This window comes from Excalfactoria chinensis, chromosome 10, assembly GCF_039878825.1.
Source record: "Excalfactoria chinensis isolate bCotChi1 chromosome 10, bCotChi1.hap2, whole genome shotgun sequence".
NCBI lineage: Eukaryota > Metazoa > Chordata > Aves > Galliformes > Phasianidae > Excalfactoria > Excalfactoria chinensis.
In genome coordinates this window covers 2,493,679-2,510,013 of record NC_092834.1, presented here as the reverse complement: position 1 = coordinate 2,510,013, position 16,335 = coordinate 2,493,679, and the positions used below count along the sequence as shown (strand labels likewise).

Here is a 16,335-nt window from a genome sequence, read left to right as displayed (position 1 = left end):
CCTGTGTGCCGTGGGCTCGCCCGCAGTGGCACTTTGCACGAGGCTGCTGTGACAGCAGCTCCTGCCTCCCCTTCCCCTATGGCAGGGTGCCGTGTCACCTCTGGGTCCAACGTGGAGTCTCCTTGGCAAGAGGAGGAGAGGCGAGGAGCCCAGGGGAGCCGTGCACAGAGCTGAGGCCACGTGCAAGGAGAGCACCCCGAGGTGGGCTGGGCACAGCTACGTGGCAATGTCATGATTGCGCCGGGGCAGCCGCAGCAGGAAAGTCTGCAGGGAGCCGCTGCGCGGGAAGCCCGCCCGCTCCTTCTTGACCCTCCAGGCCTCCTCCTCCACCGAGTAGAGCTGTGTCAGCATCTTGTTGACAGTGTACACCGTGTCACCCTTGATGGTGGCAGTGAAGAGAGCTCCTTTGCTGTTCATGAACTGCCCGGGCAGAGCTGTCCACTGCCGTGACCTCAGGTTGAAGCAGTCGATGACGCAACGCAAGAAGTCGTCTCCGGGGCCGTTGCGCATGACGTAGAGGTTATCACGGTGGGCCACCATGCAGTGCCCGTAGCTCTGGTGCCTCTTGAGCTCGGTGACGGGAAGCCACGCGTCCTGCCGGCTCTCATACGCATAGATGATGGTGGTGTCCAATGGCTTCCACAAGCAGACAAAGATCTGCCCCATGGCCTGGGCGCAGGGTGCAGCTGAGCTCGGCTGCGGCAGATCAGAGACAAACGTCCAAGTGTTGGATGCCACGTCGTACCTCTCCACAGACTTGAGCGAGATCTTCTCGTACTCCCCACCAATAGCATAAAGGCAGCCCTCATGGCCCACCAGCCGGACATCGTAGCGCAGCTGGTGCGGGCTGGGGAACTCACTCCAGGCATCGGTGTCGGCGTCGTAGCAGAAGCTGCTCTCCACCACCTGCTTGCTGGCCCCGTAGACACCACCCACAATGTAAATCTTGTTGTCCATGGTCGCCATGCCGGCTAGGAACGTGCTGGCGCTCAGCGGCAGGCAGGAGAGCGTCCTCCACGCGTTGCTCTCCTCGTCCAGGTAGCAGATGGTCCTGGACAGGTCCTCCAGGAACTCGAAGGTGGGCGTGTGGGCTCCCACCGCCACGAAGGTGCTGGGCAGCAGGGCCTGCACGTAGCCCAGCAGGTCGGCGGGCAGGCAGCCCAGGTGCTCCTCCAGCTCGGCGTAGCTGTCACGGATGTAGAGCGCGGCGCAATGGAAGAGGTCCAGGAGGCCGAACACGGCGGCGGCGTCGTACAGCAGGAGGCAGTTGTCGGAGTCAATGGAGTGGATGAGGTACTTGGCCAAGGGCTTCACCTGCAGGAAGGCCGCACACTCCACCGCCTGGAAGGTCTCCTCGCCGCCCAGCGCGGGCCGCTCTCCTGCCAGCACGCGCAGCATGGCCAGGAAGCCGGCAGCGCTCAGCCCACCCAGCACAATCTCCTCCTGCGTGCTCTCCCTCATGCCCGAGCGGAACAGGGCACGGAAATACTCGCTGCTCTCCACCAGCAACGCCTTCTCCACTGAGAAGCACTGCTCCTCCACGCGGATCCGCACCCTTCCTGAGAGCCCTACCCGAGCACCTTCGTCCTCCGGGCTCATCCTGCCCAGCTCTGGGGCAGCCCCTTCTTGCCGTGCCCACCCTCGGGTGTCTGCCCTGCGTCCCGGCGGCCGCTCACTTGTAACCTAAATCCCTTCAGCTAAAGATAGCCCGGCTCGTGACCGGCCCCGCGGGCAGCGTGCCCCTTCCACAGGCTCTGTCCCAAAGCACAGCGAGGTTCCCTGGTGGCTGTGGGGCTGTCGGTACCTTGGGGCATCCTCCTTCCCATTTCCTTCCACAGGCCGTGGGCATTGCAGGGTGGGCTGCACGTGGACACCCTCCCTCTTGGGAAGAGTGCAGGGCTGCGTTATTTTTTCTCTATTTTTTCCCTTAGTTTTATGGCTGCGGGGGGGGGAACAAACGCAGATGTCAGCAAATCTCCGTTCCTTCAGCTCAGCCATTGGAAAGGGGTAGAATCCATCCCTGCTATACAGTCAGTAACACGGTGGGTGCTCTGCAGGGACGGTGCTGATGCAGTGCAGCAGTGGGACCCCGATGGTGGCAGCTCCCCAACAGGTCCCTGTGCAGGAGGAGGGCGAAGCTTTGCTGCACCCTGTGCTGGTAAGGAGAGCTTGCCCAGCTCTGTAATGGCTTCAGGAAAGAAGAAAGATTTCTTTTGGATAGCTTTGGAGCACTCTCCACCTGTATCCAAAGGGGGGCTGTAGGGCAGGGGTCTGTTGCCGTCCCCCAAAACTCAGTCCCCAAATGGCCGTCCTTCCTTCCCACGGGGGTTGATCCCGTCCCCATTGGGACAGTTTGCCGGGACAGTCACAGACTATTTTGGGAGGGTTTAAAAATATCCTCCACACTCTCCCGGGCGCTGATACCGCCCGCACCCCGGATTGGGGCCACGCACGGACCGCGGGGGCCGCGTCCAGCCCCATCTGGGTGCCCCATCCCAGCGGCTGCCATCTCCATGACAACGCTGCCTCCAGCTCCCACCTCCTCCCCGGCTTTGGATCCCATCGTGCTGATGGCTCGGGGCGGTCGGCAGCGGTGAGTACTGCCCGTGCTCTGCTCTCCCCATGCGTTTTGGGTGGGAAAAGGGTGGTTTTGTGCTTGCTTGTTTATTTTCTCCCCACTAACCCTGCCGGCAGCAGACGTTATCTGTGCTGAAGTGCATCTTGTATTGAAGGAGCAAGGAAGGCACAGGGAGAGATAGAAGTGCACTGTGCCGGCAGGAGATGCACTGAGCACGCCGTCCTCAGCTGGGGGGGGGGGGGTCCGTGCCCATTCGGGGTTCCCAGCAAGGCACACCGGGATCATCGCAGAAGGCAATGCCAACCGTTGTCCCTCTGCAGATCTGCTGCAGGGGCAGTGCAGGCAAAGGGACGGCTGTAGGGTGGCCGGGGACGCGTGTCCAGTCCGGCCCCGCGCGGCAGCTTGCCTTACAAGGAGTTTGGCTGCGACCCGAGCGGTGAGAGCAGCACTCGCCTCCTCCTGCCTCATTCATTGGGAGCGGCATTGGGGCCGCTGCTCCCCGGCACCGCCGTGACCTCCGCGTGCCCAACAACATCCCAGCGGTAGGTGGGATGCTGCTTTCTCTCTTTCTGCGGTTGGGGGTGGAAATGGGATCCCCCATCGTTGCTTTGCTCTCTCGCAGGACCGAGGATGGCTTCGATGTTTGGCAAACCGCGGGTCAGCACCGAGAAGCCACCGCAGAGTCCCATGGCAGAGTGCAACGTGGCCATCCTGGGGTGCCGGGGGGCTGGAAAGTCAGGTGGGAGCAGCGCTGAGCTGCAGCTGCTGTATGGCTTCTTGGGAGCCGCGGGTGCCTGCACTGCTCCTGCTTCCAGCATTGGCCCCACCGCAGCATCCCTGCCCCGGTGCCGGGCAGCATCCCTGTGACAATGGAGTTTTGTGTGTTAAGGAGAGGAAAAAGTTTCCCTGCGATTATTCCAGAGTCCCCTGAGTCATGTGCACGGCTGTGGCTGCTTTTGCTTGTTTTGCATGAGATTCCCATGGATGTATATTTATACTAATGGCTATTTGTGGACCTTTTGGGTAGCAGCAATGTTTCCGCCTGCGCAGTTTGGGGCTGGGTTCTGTGTGAGTCCTGCGGGGAAGCACACAGGTCCCCAGAAGCGGGTGCCCAAAGGCCATCTCTGTGTCCCATTGGGGAGGGGAAAGCCTCTAAAAATCATCAAATCGTAGATGTTTGACTCAGAATGGCTTTCTTTTTAGTGCACAGAAAACAACATAGCTCTCTAAAAGGCAATCTTGGGAAAAGCCATAGGACAAGTGGACAGGATTTGGGGAAGAAAAGGTGCTTTTGGGTTGGGAAAAGGGGTAGAAGGCAGATGGGAGAGGGGTGAACGGCCCCACTGCTGCCTGCGGGTGGGGTGTGGGGTGATGGGGGGGAAGCAGTGACAGCACGCTGCTCAGTGGGGTGACCATGCCATCCTCCTGCAGCGCTGACTGTGAAGTTTCTCACCAAGAGGTTCATCAGCGAGTATGACCCCAACCTGGGTAAGGTGCTTCTCCCCCCGGTTATTGTACCCCAGCTTTCCCTGCACGTCCCCAATATGCTCCTCTTCCCATCTCCCACACTTCCCATGAGTATGGCATCTAAAGGGAGGGGGGGAACAACACAACAAGACCAAAAAGCAAAGCAATTAAACAAAACCCACCGAATAAACAAACAAACCCAAAAGACACGAGAAACATCAGAAGGGCTGAATTCGACCCAAAACAGCGGTGAGAACAGGCACGTCCCACAGGAAGCAGTGACTCCTCGCATCACCCTGACAGATGTCACCCCCTCTAAGTTGTGCCCCCCCCCCATCCCTCTTTGGGGTGCAGGGCAGGGATGGGGGGTGCTGCACTGTGGGTGTCCCTGGGGACCGTGTGGTGCCGTGGAGTGGCTCTGGGCAGTTTCTTTTCCGCTCTGTTTAAGTAATTAATAACTATTTTCCTGGGCTTGTCTCCAGTCTGCAGTGAAGAGCTGTAAATGATTTATCGGGGACATTCGGGAGATATGGAGCCCGTCCAGGAAGCGGCTCCAGCCCCAAATCGCTTGTAGGAAAGAAGGAAAAATCCTCTCTTCGGTTTCACTCTGCTATCTTCCCATGGCAAAACCTCCCCAAAACGCACCCACCATGAGCAGCCAAGGGAAGGCATCCCCACATGGAGGAGCCCTTGGCTGGCCATGTCTCACTGGGTCGTGGCACTGAGATAAGGGCTGAGCCAGGGGGTGAGGGCCATGCTGGAGCCCATGGTGGGGTTGGAGAGCAATCAGCCTCCACTTACAAAAATGCAGCCGATTCTGGGGATGAATCTCAAGGAGATGAACCCTGTTGGGTTAGGGAGGCTGTGGTTAGGGTGGTTCAGAGCAGGTGGGGGCTCGATTTCTTGCCAAATGGTGACAGGAGGTGGGGAGAACAAATATACCACCCTGCTTTCTGCATGCAGTGGGAGAAAGCAGCTCCCAGCCAGGCCTATCCCCACTGCATCCATCCCAGTCAACGCTGTTGGAAGGAGCACAGTGTGTCCCCCAGCAGATGATACTCTTAACCAGAAGCTGAGCTATTTCCATGGCACCCCAACCGGGCTTTGCCTGGCAATGGGGACACACAACCCATCCTCACAGCCTCCCTTGCCTTGCAGAGGACACCTACACCTCAGAGGAGCTGGTGGACCAGCAGCCCGTGCTGCTGAAGGTGATGGACACGGCTGACCAGGTGAGGGCCGGGCAGCGCCGGTGCCCCATTGGCACAGTATGGTGCTCACCTGCTCCTCTCACCCCCAGGACGGCCCCATCAACTGCGAGCGCTACCTGCACTGGGCCAACGCCTTCCTCGTTGTCTACAGCATTGACGACAGGAGGAGCTTCGAGGGCTGCAGCCGCTACCTGGATGTCCTCGCCCGGCACGCACGGGGCTGCCAGCGCCAGAGCCCTGTGCTGCTGCTGGGCAACAAGCTGGACATGGAGCAGTACAGGTACCCACCGCCCTTCTTTTCACACTGGGAAATGGCCCCCTGCTGATGGGGCGCTGTGCTGGCTTGGAGCCCATTGCTGCTTTTGGTGGGATACCTTGAGGCAGTTATGGGGCCTTGACAGGCTGAGCTTCATCCCACTGGTCTTCAAACTGAATGTGCTGCTGAGACCCCCCCAATGCTCCCAGCATGGATTCAGCCCAGGGCTTTCCCCTCCCTGGCAGAGAATCACAGAATCACTAAGAAAAGAGCTCTCAGATCCCCAACCTACCCCACCAAGCCTACAGCCCATGTCCCCTCTTTGCCAAAACAAGAGGACAGGACCCCTCACCCCTTTCCAATGGGCCAAGTGCACCAAGTGAGATCATGCCGTTTCCCCTTCTGCTCTCCCCAGGCAGGTGACCAAAGCCGAAGGGACGTCCCTGGCCACCAAGTTTGGGTGCCTGTTCTACGAGGTGTCGGCATGCCAGGACTTCGCGGCGGTGCAGCACGTCTTCCACCAGGCCGTGCGGGAGCTGCGGCGCGAGGCAGAGCACAGCCCAGCCCTGCGGCCCCTCTTCATCGCCGAGGAGCAGCCCTGCCTGGCCATGGCCACCCGGCACGGCCTGGCCAGCTGCACCATCAACACTCTGTCTACTGTCAACCTCAAGGAGATCCCATCGGTGGCCCAGGCCAAGCTGGTCACTGTCAAGTCATCGCGGGCTCAGAGCAAGAGAAAAGCACCCACGCTCACCTTGCTAAAAGGCTTCAAGATATTTTGAGGTGCATCCCTCCCCCGTTCTGCAAAGGGCTGGTAGCACCAGGAATGGGGACCTCATCCCACCGACCCCTGCACAGCCCTGCCTGCGTGATGTGTCTGTGGACGTGGGCTCCTCCTGGAGCCAAGAAGCATTGCTGGAGGGCCGCGCTGCGCACGGCTGCTCGGGCATCCATGTGTGAATGGGACCACGCACCAGCAGGCAGATGGGAGCCTGGGGAGCGTGAACCACTCCTTCATCAAACACAGACACAGCTGTGTCTCATGGCTCCCCTCACCAAGCAATAACCAGGAAGGATTTATCCTTTTCCTCCAGATGAGGAAGATGTGGGTAACACCACAGCTGACTACAGGCCGCAGGTGCCCTAAAACTGATCCCAGTGCACTGAAGCGAGTCACACCAACACAACTGGTTTTCTAACCACCTTTTTACAGGACGATGCTCCTTTTGGAGGGTTTTGCAAGCAGAGATGCATCACCGACCAGAATACATTCTTAGAAGCTTTTCCTCAAAGAAACCCTGTTGTCTTTTCCAAACGTCTTAAGTTATTTCACAGCCTCCACATGTGCCCCATGAGGGCTGTGAAGCAGATCCTATTGCGGAGTGCTGTGTGCCATCAGCGGGCTCTGCCCATGCCAGGGTCTCGTGTTCCTTGGGGTGAACGTTCTGCTTCTCCCCCACTGCCGCAGCCATCCGCAGAGTAAGACATCCATGTGCATATTTGTACCTTTATTCATACAGATACGACTAGAGTGAGACACAGAGATTCAATACGGGGTTTTGATCCGAGCACTTTGGAGAATATTTTAATAAAGGTAACTTTTGAAAAGAACAGATGCTTCCCCGCTTTGGTGCCAACGTTTCCATGTCTGGAGGTGAGGGCACACACCCTGGCTGGCTGTGAGCCCCCTCCTCTCCTCCCACCCCAGCAGGCGGCAGCTGAGTGAGGGGGGTAAAGATCAGCCAAACAGGGCTGCAGTGGGGAGGCACAGCTTTGCTCCTGAGGCCAGAGCCACTAATGCTCACACAGCTCTGCTGCTTTCTTTGCTTTTTTTTCTCCTCCAGGTTAAAATGCATTTTTCAACTTTTCAATCTTCGGTTGCTGTGAATTGAGACATTCTGATGGGCTCCTATCTGCCCTAAGGTGGTTTGACACCAGCTGCTACATGGCATCCTCTGCTGTCTCTTTGTACAGAGTGGTGACGGTCCCATCCTTCCACTGAACCAGCACCTCTCCTGATCTCTCATCCTGTGGCAGCGGCTCTGGCTTCTGCTGGCTTCCTGGGCTGCATTCTGGCACTTTTAGCAGGGCTTTCTTGCTTTCCAGCTCAGAATTCTGGGCAGCTTGTGCTGCTTCTTTATACATGTGGATCTTCCTTTTCCTGCAGGGAAGGCATAGAAAGGAACTAAGGAGTGAGCCAGACCCACGTTTGGGGTGTGTGCCTACCCAAGGGGACTGCACACTCCATCTCTCTGCATGCTCAACACTGGGAATGCTTCAGCTGCTTACAGGAAGCCCTGCCAGCTGCACTGTGTCATGTAAGTGGTCTCAAGTGTTTGAGTACACGCAGCCACAGTGTTTACATTTGAAGAACACACAGCGCACCACATCGCTTAAAGCAAGGCAGTGACACCCAGCAAGCCACCATTAAAACGAGAGGATGGCAGGGCAGACCTGCAGCATCTCTATTGCTCTTATTTCAAGATGAAAGCTCTGACGCAGGTGTAAGTTTTCTCACCCTAGAAGGCAGTGAGTTATCCCTCAGCTGCAGGACTGCTGTGCAGTGGGACAGCACAGGGGAATGTAGATGGCTGGGAAGTCCTGCTTGAGTCCCTGAGTGCTCCTGTACTTACAGGAGAGCACCTCACATACACACATTTAATAGCATTTTCCTCCTAACACAGCTCTTGGGCTGCCCAATGCTTTGACAGATGCTTTACTAAGGATTCACAGAGAAGTAAAGTGGCTCGTTCTGAGAGACACATGAGGAGATCAAGGAGCCGTGCAAGGCTTTACAATGACCTGTCCATCCGTTTGAGGTTCCTACTGCACCACCACACCTCCAATGACCCCCAAGTTTTCCTGACTTACCTGTTTCGCGAAATGTTGATGGCCAGAAGGACAAAACCCAAAACTGTGATCACAAGGGAAAGCGCCAGGATGGAGTAATTCCATGCTGATGCTGGGGGAAAACATAAACAGGCAGTGTTGGTGTGCGCGGAGCAGGGTGGCCTGCAGAGCCCAGCCACGTTTCCTCAAGAATCCCATCACCCTGACTGCTACATCTCAGCTGCGGGCTGAGGGCAGAGGTGTTCAGCATCCAGAGCAGAGCCCCCAGCTCTCATTTTTGGGGATAACCTCAGCCAACCCTCCCTCACTGGGCTGGAGGTTTGCAGAATTGGTTCCTGCCTGTCACAGCTCCCCAAACCGTATCACAGCAAAGCCTCGTGCCTTGGCATCAGGCACGTCCCACTTCTTTTGGAGCTGAATGCTGAGGGTTTGTATTTCTGGGATAAACAATCCCCCTCAAATAAATCTCTCAGGCACCTCAATGAGGCAGGAGGGATCACATCCAAGGGCTGTACATTTCTATGTCAACTCTCAACCCCAAAACATCGATAGGACTTACGGTCTTCTCTGCGGAAGAACCACAGCAGCTCCTCCAGCTTTTCTGGCTCCATACCCAGCACAAGGATAGCATCGGTGTGGTCATACATGTCTGTGCTGGTAAGGGCTGCAGGTAAGTAGCTGTACTGTGCTGTTGCGGAGGAAAAGAACAGAAAGCTATGAAGGTCTTTCACTGCAGGCAAAAAACAGCTTTCCCCATGGCTGCCAGGGTTGTTCATGACATCTCTTCTAGCAAACACAATGAAGCTCTGATGCACAACCTCATTTCATATACTCAGAAACTGGGGAGCATCTTTGGCCGGTGCATTTCAGCAGGTCTCAACTGGGGCATCCAGGGCTGGAAAGAGCCCAGGATGCTCACTGCCCTCCCCCATTCCCCACAATGCGTGTGCTCATGGGCAGCACTGACCTGCTTTCTCCTTGCACACACTCCTCTCTGCAGCACTTTGCCACTGAGCCTTGAGACCTCTCACATTATCGAGTGCGACTCCTTTCTTGCTTGCCACCAGGTAGCCCTGGCTGCTGCCCAGAGGAGAGAGCAGTGAATTGGAGCAGTCCCAGCCCGTGAAGCCCACACTATCACAGGGACTTGTCTGCACTCTGTTCTCTTCCACCACAGAGAGACAGCTCTGCGTGCCGTGATTCCTCAAAGAATTTCCTTGCCAAAACCAGTCCTGGAAAACTGATGCTGAATTACAGTCCGACAGCAATAAATCCCCATCCGTTGGGCTGGCTTGTAAACACTGCTTGATTTTAGCATTCTGCAGCAGGAAAGCGTCCGTGTCTGCAAAGAAATCAGAATATAAGTGTGGACACCCACCTGCAATTCGAGTGCATCACCCTCGTGACAGTCAGGTGTCTTCCTTGGTGCAAACGAGGCTGCAATACTGCTGTGAGCAAAGGCCTACGGTGCAACCTTGCCCATGGCTAAGCCTGGCTGCTCATGGCGTATTGTGATGAAAAGATGCCCATGTCCTGGAGATGGGAAGGACTTATTTCCAGACGGTTGAGGTCCCTGCATGTGTGCCTCTGCCATGATACGACACGTGCACACTCAAAGAGGTGCTTGTCCTCAGCCAGCGAGGTGTTTGTATGGCCATGCAACAATGCTGGAAACACTTGTACACATGCCTCCAGCTCCCGTGAGCCTGCCCTGCACACAATGTCATGCTGTATCCCCTGCTGAGCCTGCAGTGGGTGAGTCTGTAACAAGGCACAGCCCTAGCAAATGTAGTCTACTTCACCCACACCGCTGCCCTCTAAGCCAAGACTCTACCTTGCAGCAGGAAAAATGAGATTATCCAGAGTAATTTCATATTTGTCTGCACAGCTGGGTTGGATCACGACTTGGCCAATGTTTCTTCAGTGTGCAGATGCCTGTGAAAGAGAGAAAGGCAAGTGATGAGGGTTCTGACACCAAGAGCCCTGGAAGTTACATGAGTCATTGCGCATAGGGAGTGCAGACAGCGGGCCATCGTGTTTCTCTTCTGGTGTCTACAGAGGATGAGACAAAAGGACAAGTAGAAATGATGATCTTTTAAACAAATCTGTGCTCATAAGGTTATGGAGATGAGGGAGCAGAAGGTTCAGCCTCAAGAGGAATAATAACCTGCTTGCCATTGAGGCAAAGGTATCTCCCATTCATCGGGAAACAGAAAGCTATTCCTTGACCTTTAGTCGCTCATTTGTCAGTGGCATTAATCCAGGTTTTATAGCTGCTTGTCCAATTCAGTTCTTCAGCCTCCCTTAGAGGGCCCTAATCTGAGCAAAAGCCTTTCAGTCTCCCTGGCCCCATCCCTCCCAACCTGACTTTGCCACCTCCCAGTCCATGAGGCAGCCAGGAGCTTGTGCAGTTTTGTCCACACAGCCCATAGAAGCACAGCTTGTGTTCAGCCAGCACTATCACAGAGATGGCCTGGAGACTATTGGCTGCCAAGGGAAGGAATGGAGTCGGAGGCAAGGAAAACTGTCCATTGTAAGTTCTCTTGAGACCAGAAATGTTGAAACTGCTCAGCCCACTGCTCGGCCGCAAGGCAGCGGAGATGCTGTCACTGCTCACTGGCTTTATCCGAATCGTCATCCACTCACAGGTGAATGACACACCGGCCCCATGGGTGATTAATTATTATATGAAGGCTGGACTTAGTGGTTGTCTGATACTCACAACTTCTAATTGCATTTGTAGCATAGCCAGGAGCTGTCTGAAGCTGTTCCCTGGAAGTCACTCAGAAGCACGTTCTACAGCGCCAGTCATGTCAGCAACGCTCCTGCTGACTCCTTGGGCAAGCATTTGTCCTGTCGGTTATAGACCTAATGATTGCTCCTATTTCCACCCCCCAGTCTCAATGTCTTCACAATTCAAAGTCCACAGTTTATAGCCAATCACGCATGCAGGCTTGCTCCTTGCTGCCAGAAAACCTCCTGCTGGCGATGCTTTTAGGACAGGACTATGAAATGTGTCACGTGGGCTTTGATCTGACATTTCAGAATATACAAATAAAACTGCCTGCAGCAGTTGGGATGGCCAATAACTTCGTGGTCCAGGTAAGCTCTAGCTGTTCGCATAGCTCACTCCCCAGAAAGGAGGAAAAGGAGTGCTGGTGTCAATGAACCCAACCTATAAGTCTGCTACACCCTTATAAGAAATGCCACCCGAATGTGTTAAATCTTGCTGTGCAAGGCTTCTGTCTAATCATTTGCTTGAGCAGGAATATTTGACATACTTGTTGCTGATCCTCTCCTGAGGTGTTCCCCAGCTTGAGAGACCCCTCTGAGCAGCTGCACAGCAGGGACACTCCAGAAGACTGCTAAAAGTTGCCTCTTGGGAAGATGGATATTTCCCTTGCATTGGCAGGACAAGCAGGAAAAAGCCTTTAAAGGAAACTCCTGTTATTGTAAGGACCTTTTACATCCACACTGACCAAACTAGTTCGGAAGTTTCATTCACCAGAGCTACAAAACAAAGTGCTCTCAGCTCTGTATCCACGCCAGGGGAGACCTCCCTCAAGACTGTCAATCCTCCACGTGTGGCTGACCAGTGGGATCCAGAACACTGCCTGCACCACCAGTTTACCCAGTAAGAACCAGTGGGCCCCACATCAGGGCTGAACACACTCTGAAGTGTTTGGATCTCCTCCAAAGTCATCTCCTCCACCTTTCCCCTGAGGAGCTGCTTTGCTCCGCTCTCCATGTCCCAGTTTGGATGAGCACTACATCACCAAACAAGGTGATGTCCAAATCCTCAAAACTAGGATTTCTGGAATCCGGTAGCATTTTATGAAAGAAAACAGATCTTGTTCTACATACGCTGCAGAACCACCACGTGCTTTCTATGTTGGTCCTTATCACACCTAACACTTCAGTTGCTTATCAAGCCAGGTACGGCTTTCGCCATGCAAATGACAAGTCCTCAGAGGCTCACTGTAGTGATCTAAGATGGAAACAAAAAACATCTGGAAAGACCATCCCGTTCATCTCCCTGCTCAGTACTCACTGGTCACATCCCAGACTCTGCAGAACAGTCTCCTCTTGTCATCCATCTGCTGGTTGTCTTAACTGATCATGTTAAGCTGTGTTGGTTATTCCAAATATATTACCTAAGCGGGCTGCCCTGTCTTTGGGATTCATGCAGGATATACAGTGTCACACCATGAAGAAACAAACAGATGAGTTTGTATATACAAAGGTACACTGAGAGCTGGGTTCACATAAAGAACACAAGAAAAATGTTTAGTATTTAAAACATCGAGACAAGAAGGCAGACTGTACTATTTTTCAAGCTTTGAAAAGTCAAAAGGTAAAGAGCAAATCTGAGTTACAGTAGATATTTCCCTTTAAGTGCTTTCAGGGCTGTTTATACGCAGGAGTTATCCCAGCCCACCTCTCCCTTGCCATTCAGTCTCTCTTTAAATGAGACACACAGTCTTATCTTAAAATAGAGAATCTTAGCTTTCTAACCAGAATAAATAAACGAACTTTCAAGGAACAAGAGCTGTAAATGAACCCATAGGTGAGAGCACCAGCAATGGCAGTTAACCCCAGCTCACTCACCATGCCTTCAAGCCCCACTGTGTGAAGACCCCCCTGAGCACCGTCAGCTCCTTCCTACAGCGACCAGGTCCTGTCCTCTTGGAGTGCTATGCGCTGTGATTCATTCTGCTTCTGAGTCACCTGTGAAGGGAGTCCAACAGATGAGGTTCGCCCCTGAAAAAACACACCTCTTTAGTGGGGCCGTGCACAGCACAGGGTGAACGACCTTTCCCCAAAGAATGAGCCGTCAGGAACTTGCAGTTTATTTGCTCAGGCTATTGGCATAATCAGTATTAAAAGAGCACGCCGAGTAAATGACGCTGCAATCAGTTACCCTGGGGTTAAAACAAGTGATACTGTTCGTCCTGCCTGGCTCAGCCCTGATTGCATAGAGGAAATGTGTCCTGATAAATCAGATATTAGGCTTTTTTTTGTTGTTTTTTCCCCTCCTTTTTTCTTTTAACCAAATGGTCATTCTGAGGCTCTCAGAGCATCTTACATACCAACTGGTTTTGCAGACAAAGAGATCGTGCCACCCTTGTTTTACAGGTACTGGCGAGTTAGCAAAGTCAGCAGGCTGCTAAGAGGCTGTGCAGCCGGGCAAGGCTGATGTGTAGCATTTCTGTGCCAGCCACATCTGGGGAGGAGGATTCCTTTTCAACACAGCCTCACTGCACTGTGTGACCTATACCCATATGGCACACCAAGCTTTGTGCACACAGCTAGCACTGCTTAGCTAAAGCTTAATGGGCGATGGGCACAGTCTTCATATGCTTGTCCTGTCCTGGGTGTTTTCCAGCCTGGAACAAAGCATCTTTGGCACTGCAGCCCTGTTCCAGAGTGATTAATCTTTTGAATCCCACTCCACATCCGACTGAAAGTTTCCTCTGGCTGCCCCTGTGAAACTTCATCCCTCAGACATGCATCCTCCCCAGAGGGAGATGTTCTGCTGTTCAGTGTCAGCCTGGCAGAGCTCGGGTCAGAGCTCTCACTCAGAACCGTGTTCTCTGGGAAATGAGATCTCCCTGCTGCAGGGGGAGACAGGTCAGGGCAGGATGTCACTCCATGCTGTAAATCATCCTCCTGTTCAAGGTGGATTGTTTAAAAAACGCCATCACACTAGCAGAGTTGTTTCCGCAGCATCCCTGTGAGTCTTTCTGTATGCCATGCAAGGAAAGAGGTGCCCAGCAGCTTCTCTTGCACAGGAGGATGCCCTGCTGTACCGCTTCCAAACCTAACAGCCACAGTAGGGTGGTGTGAGACAGTGAAACCTATCAGCATACCAGGAAAGCTGCTCCTGTTTCAACCCTTGTCCCCCACAAAAAGAGGCAGAATGCAGGCTCATAGCCAAGGTGCCTTTAGGACTTAGCACACCGCACGTGGAAATAAAACCAGTTCCCCTATAGTTACAGCAGGCTCTTGTTCCCAGTAATCCTCCGGGGAGGCACTCAGAAGCAATCTCTTCAGCAGTGAGTGTTTTATTTCATGCTTCCCTTGACAACACTGGCACTCTAATGGGAGATATCTATTTACTTCTTGGAGACTCTTTCAGTGTCTTTGGCAAGGAAGCAAAGTGTAGATAGGACGTTGATTTGTGTTCTGCTTCCTCATTGGATTTGTCTTCACTCCTCTTAAGAAGAGCTCCTCTGACCTTGGTGTTTTAATTTTGCTTATCTTTTTTGAACCCTTCTGTGTCTTTGACCTGAAGTGCCTGGTTACAGAATAACTCAGTGTTCAGGGCTATTATTGTTTTTTTTTTCCATGTAAAAAAAGCAGAGTTCAGAGCAGTGAGAAGGCAAGATTTGCAAGCTGTTCTTTGTGAGCTTTTCTTTTTCTCAAAGCAATCAGGTTGTTGCCTTCATTCTGCTATAAAAACTCAGTTCACATTCATGTACACCATGGGCAAGGCATAAAGTGGACCGTTTGAATTACACGGTTGTGTTAGAGCTGAGGACGGATTACTTGGGAGTAGATATATTGCAGTTAATCTAAGTCCACTTCATGTATTTCAAATGAAACATTAATTATTTCATGAGTACGTCTGGCAAAATCTCAGCGTGGACTTGCAGTATGTCCAGGAGCTTTAACTACTGTGAAAACTGTGAGTAATTCTCCAGGCTTTAAGGCTCTTGATGGGCAGATGCTGAAGCTCTTTACACACTGCAGATGTGCCATTGGCACTGTCAGTGCCAACTGTGCTGGGATCCAACAGCAAGAAACTCACACTGGGTTTGAACTGCCAGCTTCTTGGGCCATTCAGATGTGTGCAGTAAGTTCCTGGCCGTCCTAGAGGCCACAAAGAGGCGGTGATAAATACAGGGATGACCCAGGGAGCTGGCAATCCCCTGCACGACACAGAACGTTGTATTCAGCTTGGTCCATGCAAGAGCAGAACGCTGGTGAGGAGAGCAAGCTTTAGGGGTAAGCTGGCACCGCATCACCAGTCCGTGAGCCTTCCTTCTGTGAGCTGCTCACTCTGCTTCTGGAGACCTTGAATATTCTCAGAATCGGAGATAATTTACATGGTCTGATTACAGACTGCTTCCTCTCCTGTGGAGCCTGATACCAATAAGGGCCTGATAGTATTTTTTGTAATCTCACAGTTATTGTGCAACAACTCGTTGTTCCTTGTTTACCAGCCTCACAGTATTTACGGTCAGATTGCTAGACTGCCTCTTTCCTACATGCTTTCCAAGCAGAAATACTCTGGTTGCTTTAATCTCTTCTTGAACAGGTGCCATTCCTTCATCCTCATTACCCTCTTGTTTATCTTTGTCATGGTTTTTCACTTTGTTCTTTCACCCATTTGTGCTGAGGAGCTGGCTGGAATTGCAGAGAGGCCTAAATATGACCCAGCATGAAAGACAACACTGGGATCTATCGTGATTGAGAGGTATTTTGGATGCAATATGCATTAAATGAAGCTCTGCATGAGTAAACCACCATCCCAAGCGGGGAAAGAATGTTCTCAGCAGAATGATAAAATATTTTTGTTCTTATGTTATGGGAGAAGGCAGTTCTTTAAGTGATTATCCTGACCTCGTGCTTTACAGGAAAACATTCCTTAAACCATCATCACTGCTAGAACAAAGCAGTGCACAGCAGGACACAGCCATCAGCTTCTTGATCACTGCATTGGAGCCAGGGCAAAACAGTGGCTGCGGGGTCAGCACCCCTTCCTACCCCTCACATTATCTTTGCACTGGGTTCGAGCAGCCAATGCAGAGTCAGCAGCTCCAGGGGGGCACACAAACTGACATACAGGCTCCTTTCCCCCCGCCCCCAAAATGGCGGCTCCACCCCAAATGGCGGCTCCGCCCTAAAATGGCGGCCCTGCCCCCAAAATGGCGGCCCTGCCCCGCCTCGCCCCCTTAGGGTGGGGGTGC

At 53.3% G+C, this 16,335-nt stretch overlaps 2 protein-coding genes across 3 annotated transcripts; one reads left to right on the top strand and one right to left on the bottom strand.

Moving 5' to 3' along the window:
- Positions 1 to 216: 216 nt before the first annotated feature.
- On the bottom strand, positions 217 to 1,599 carry KBTBD13 (kelch repeat and BTB domain containing 13). The gene has a single exon (XM_072345950.1). The coding sequence runs from the start codon at positions 1,597 to 1,599 to the stop codon at positions 217 to 219; it is 1,383 nt and encodes a 460-aa protein (XP_072202051.1).
- A 437-nt stretch (positions 1,600 to 2,036) lies between these two features.
- RASL12 (RAS like family 12) lies at positions 2,037 to 7,126 on the top strand. 2 transcript variants are annotated; one of them, XM_072345437.1, is made up of 7 exons: positions 2,037 to 2,593; positions 2,899 to 3,120; positions 3,201 to 3,317; positions 4,010 to 4,066; positions 5,204 to 5,277; positions 5,346 to 5,536; positions 5,928 to 7,125. In XM_072345437.1, exons 3-7 carry the CDS (start codon positions 3,209 to 3,211, stop codon positions 6,292 to 6,294), a joined length of 798 nt encoding a protein of 265 aa, XP_072201538.1. In that variant the 5' UTR covers positions 2,037 to 2,593; positions 2,899 to 3,120; positions 3,201 to 3,208; the 3' UTR covers positions 6,295 to 7,125. The 2 variants fall into 2 exon arrangements, with proteins under 2 accessions (XP_072201538.1, XP_072201539.1); XM_072345438.1 differs by lacking the exon at positions 2,899 to 3,120 and having other exon boundaries at positions 2,575 to 2,593; positions 5,928 to 7,126.
- Positions 7,127 to 16,335: the final 9,209 nt, after the last annotated feature.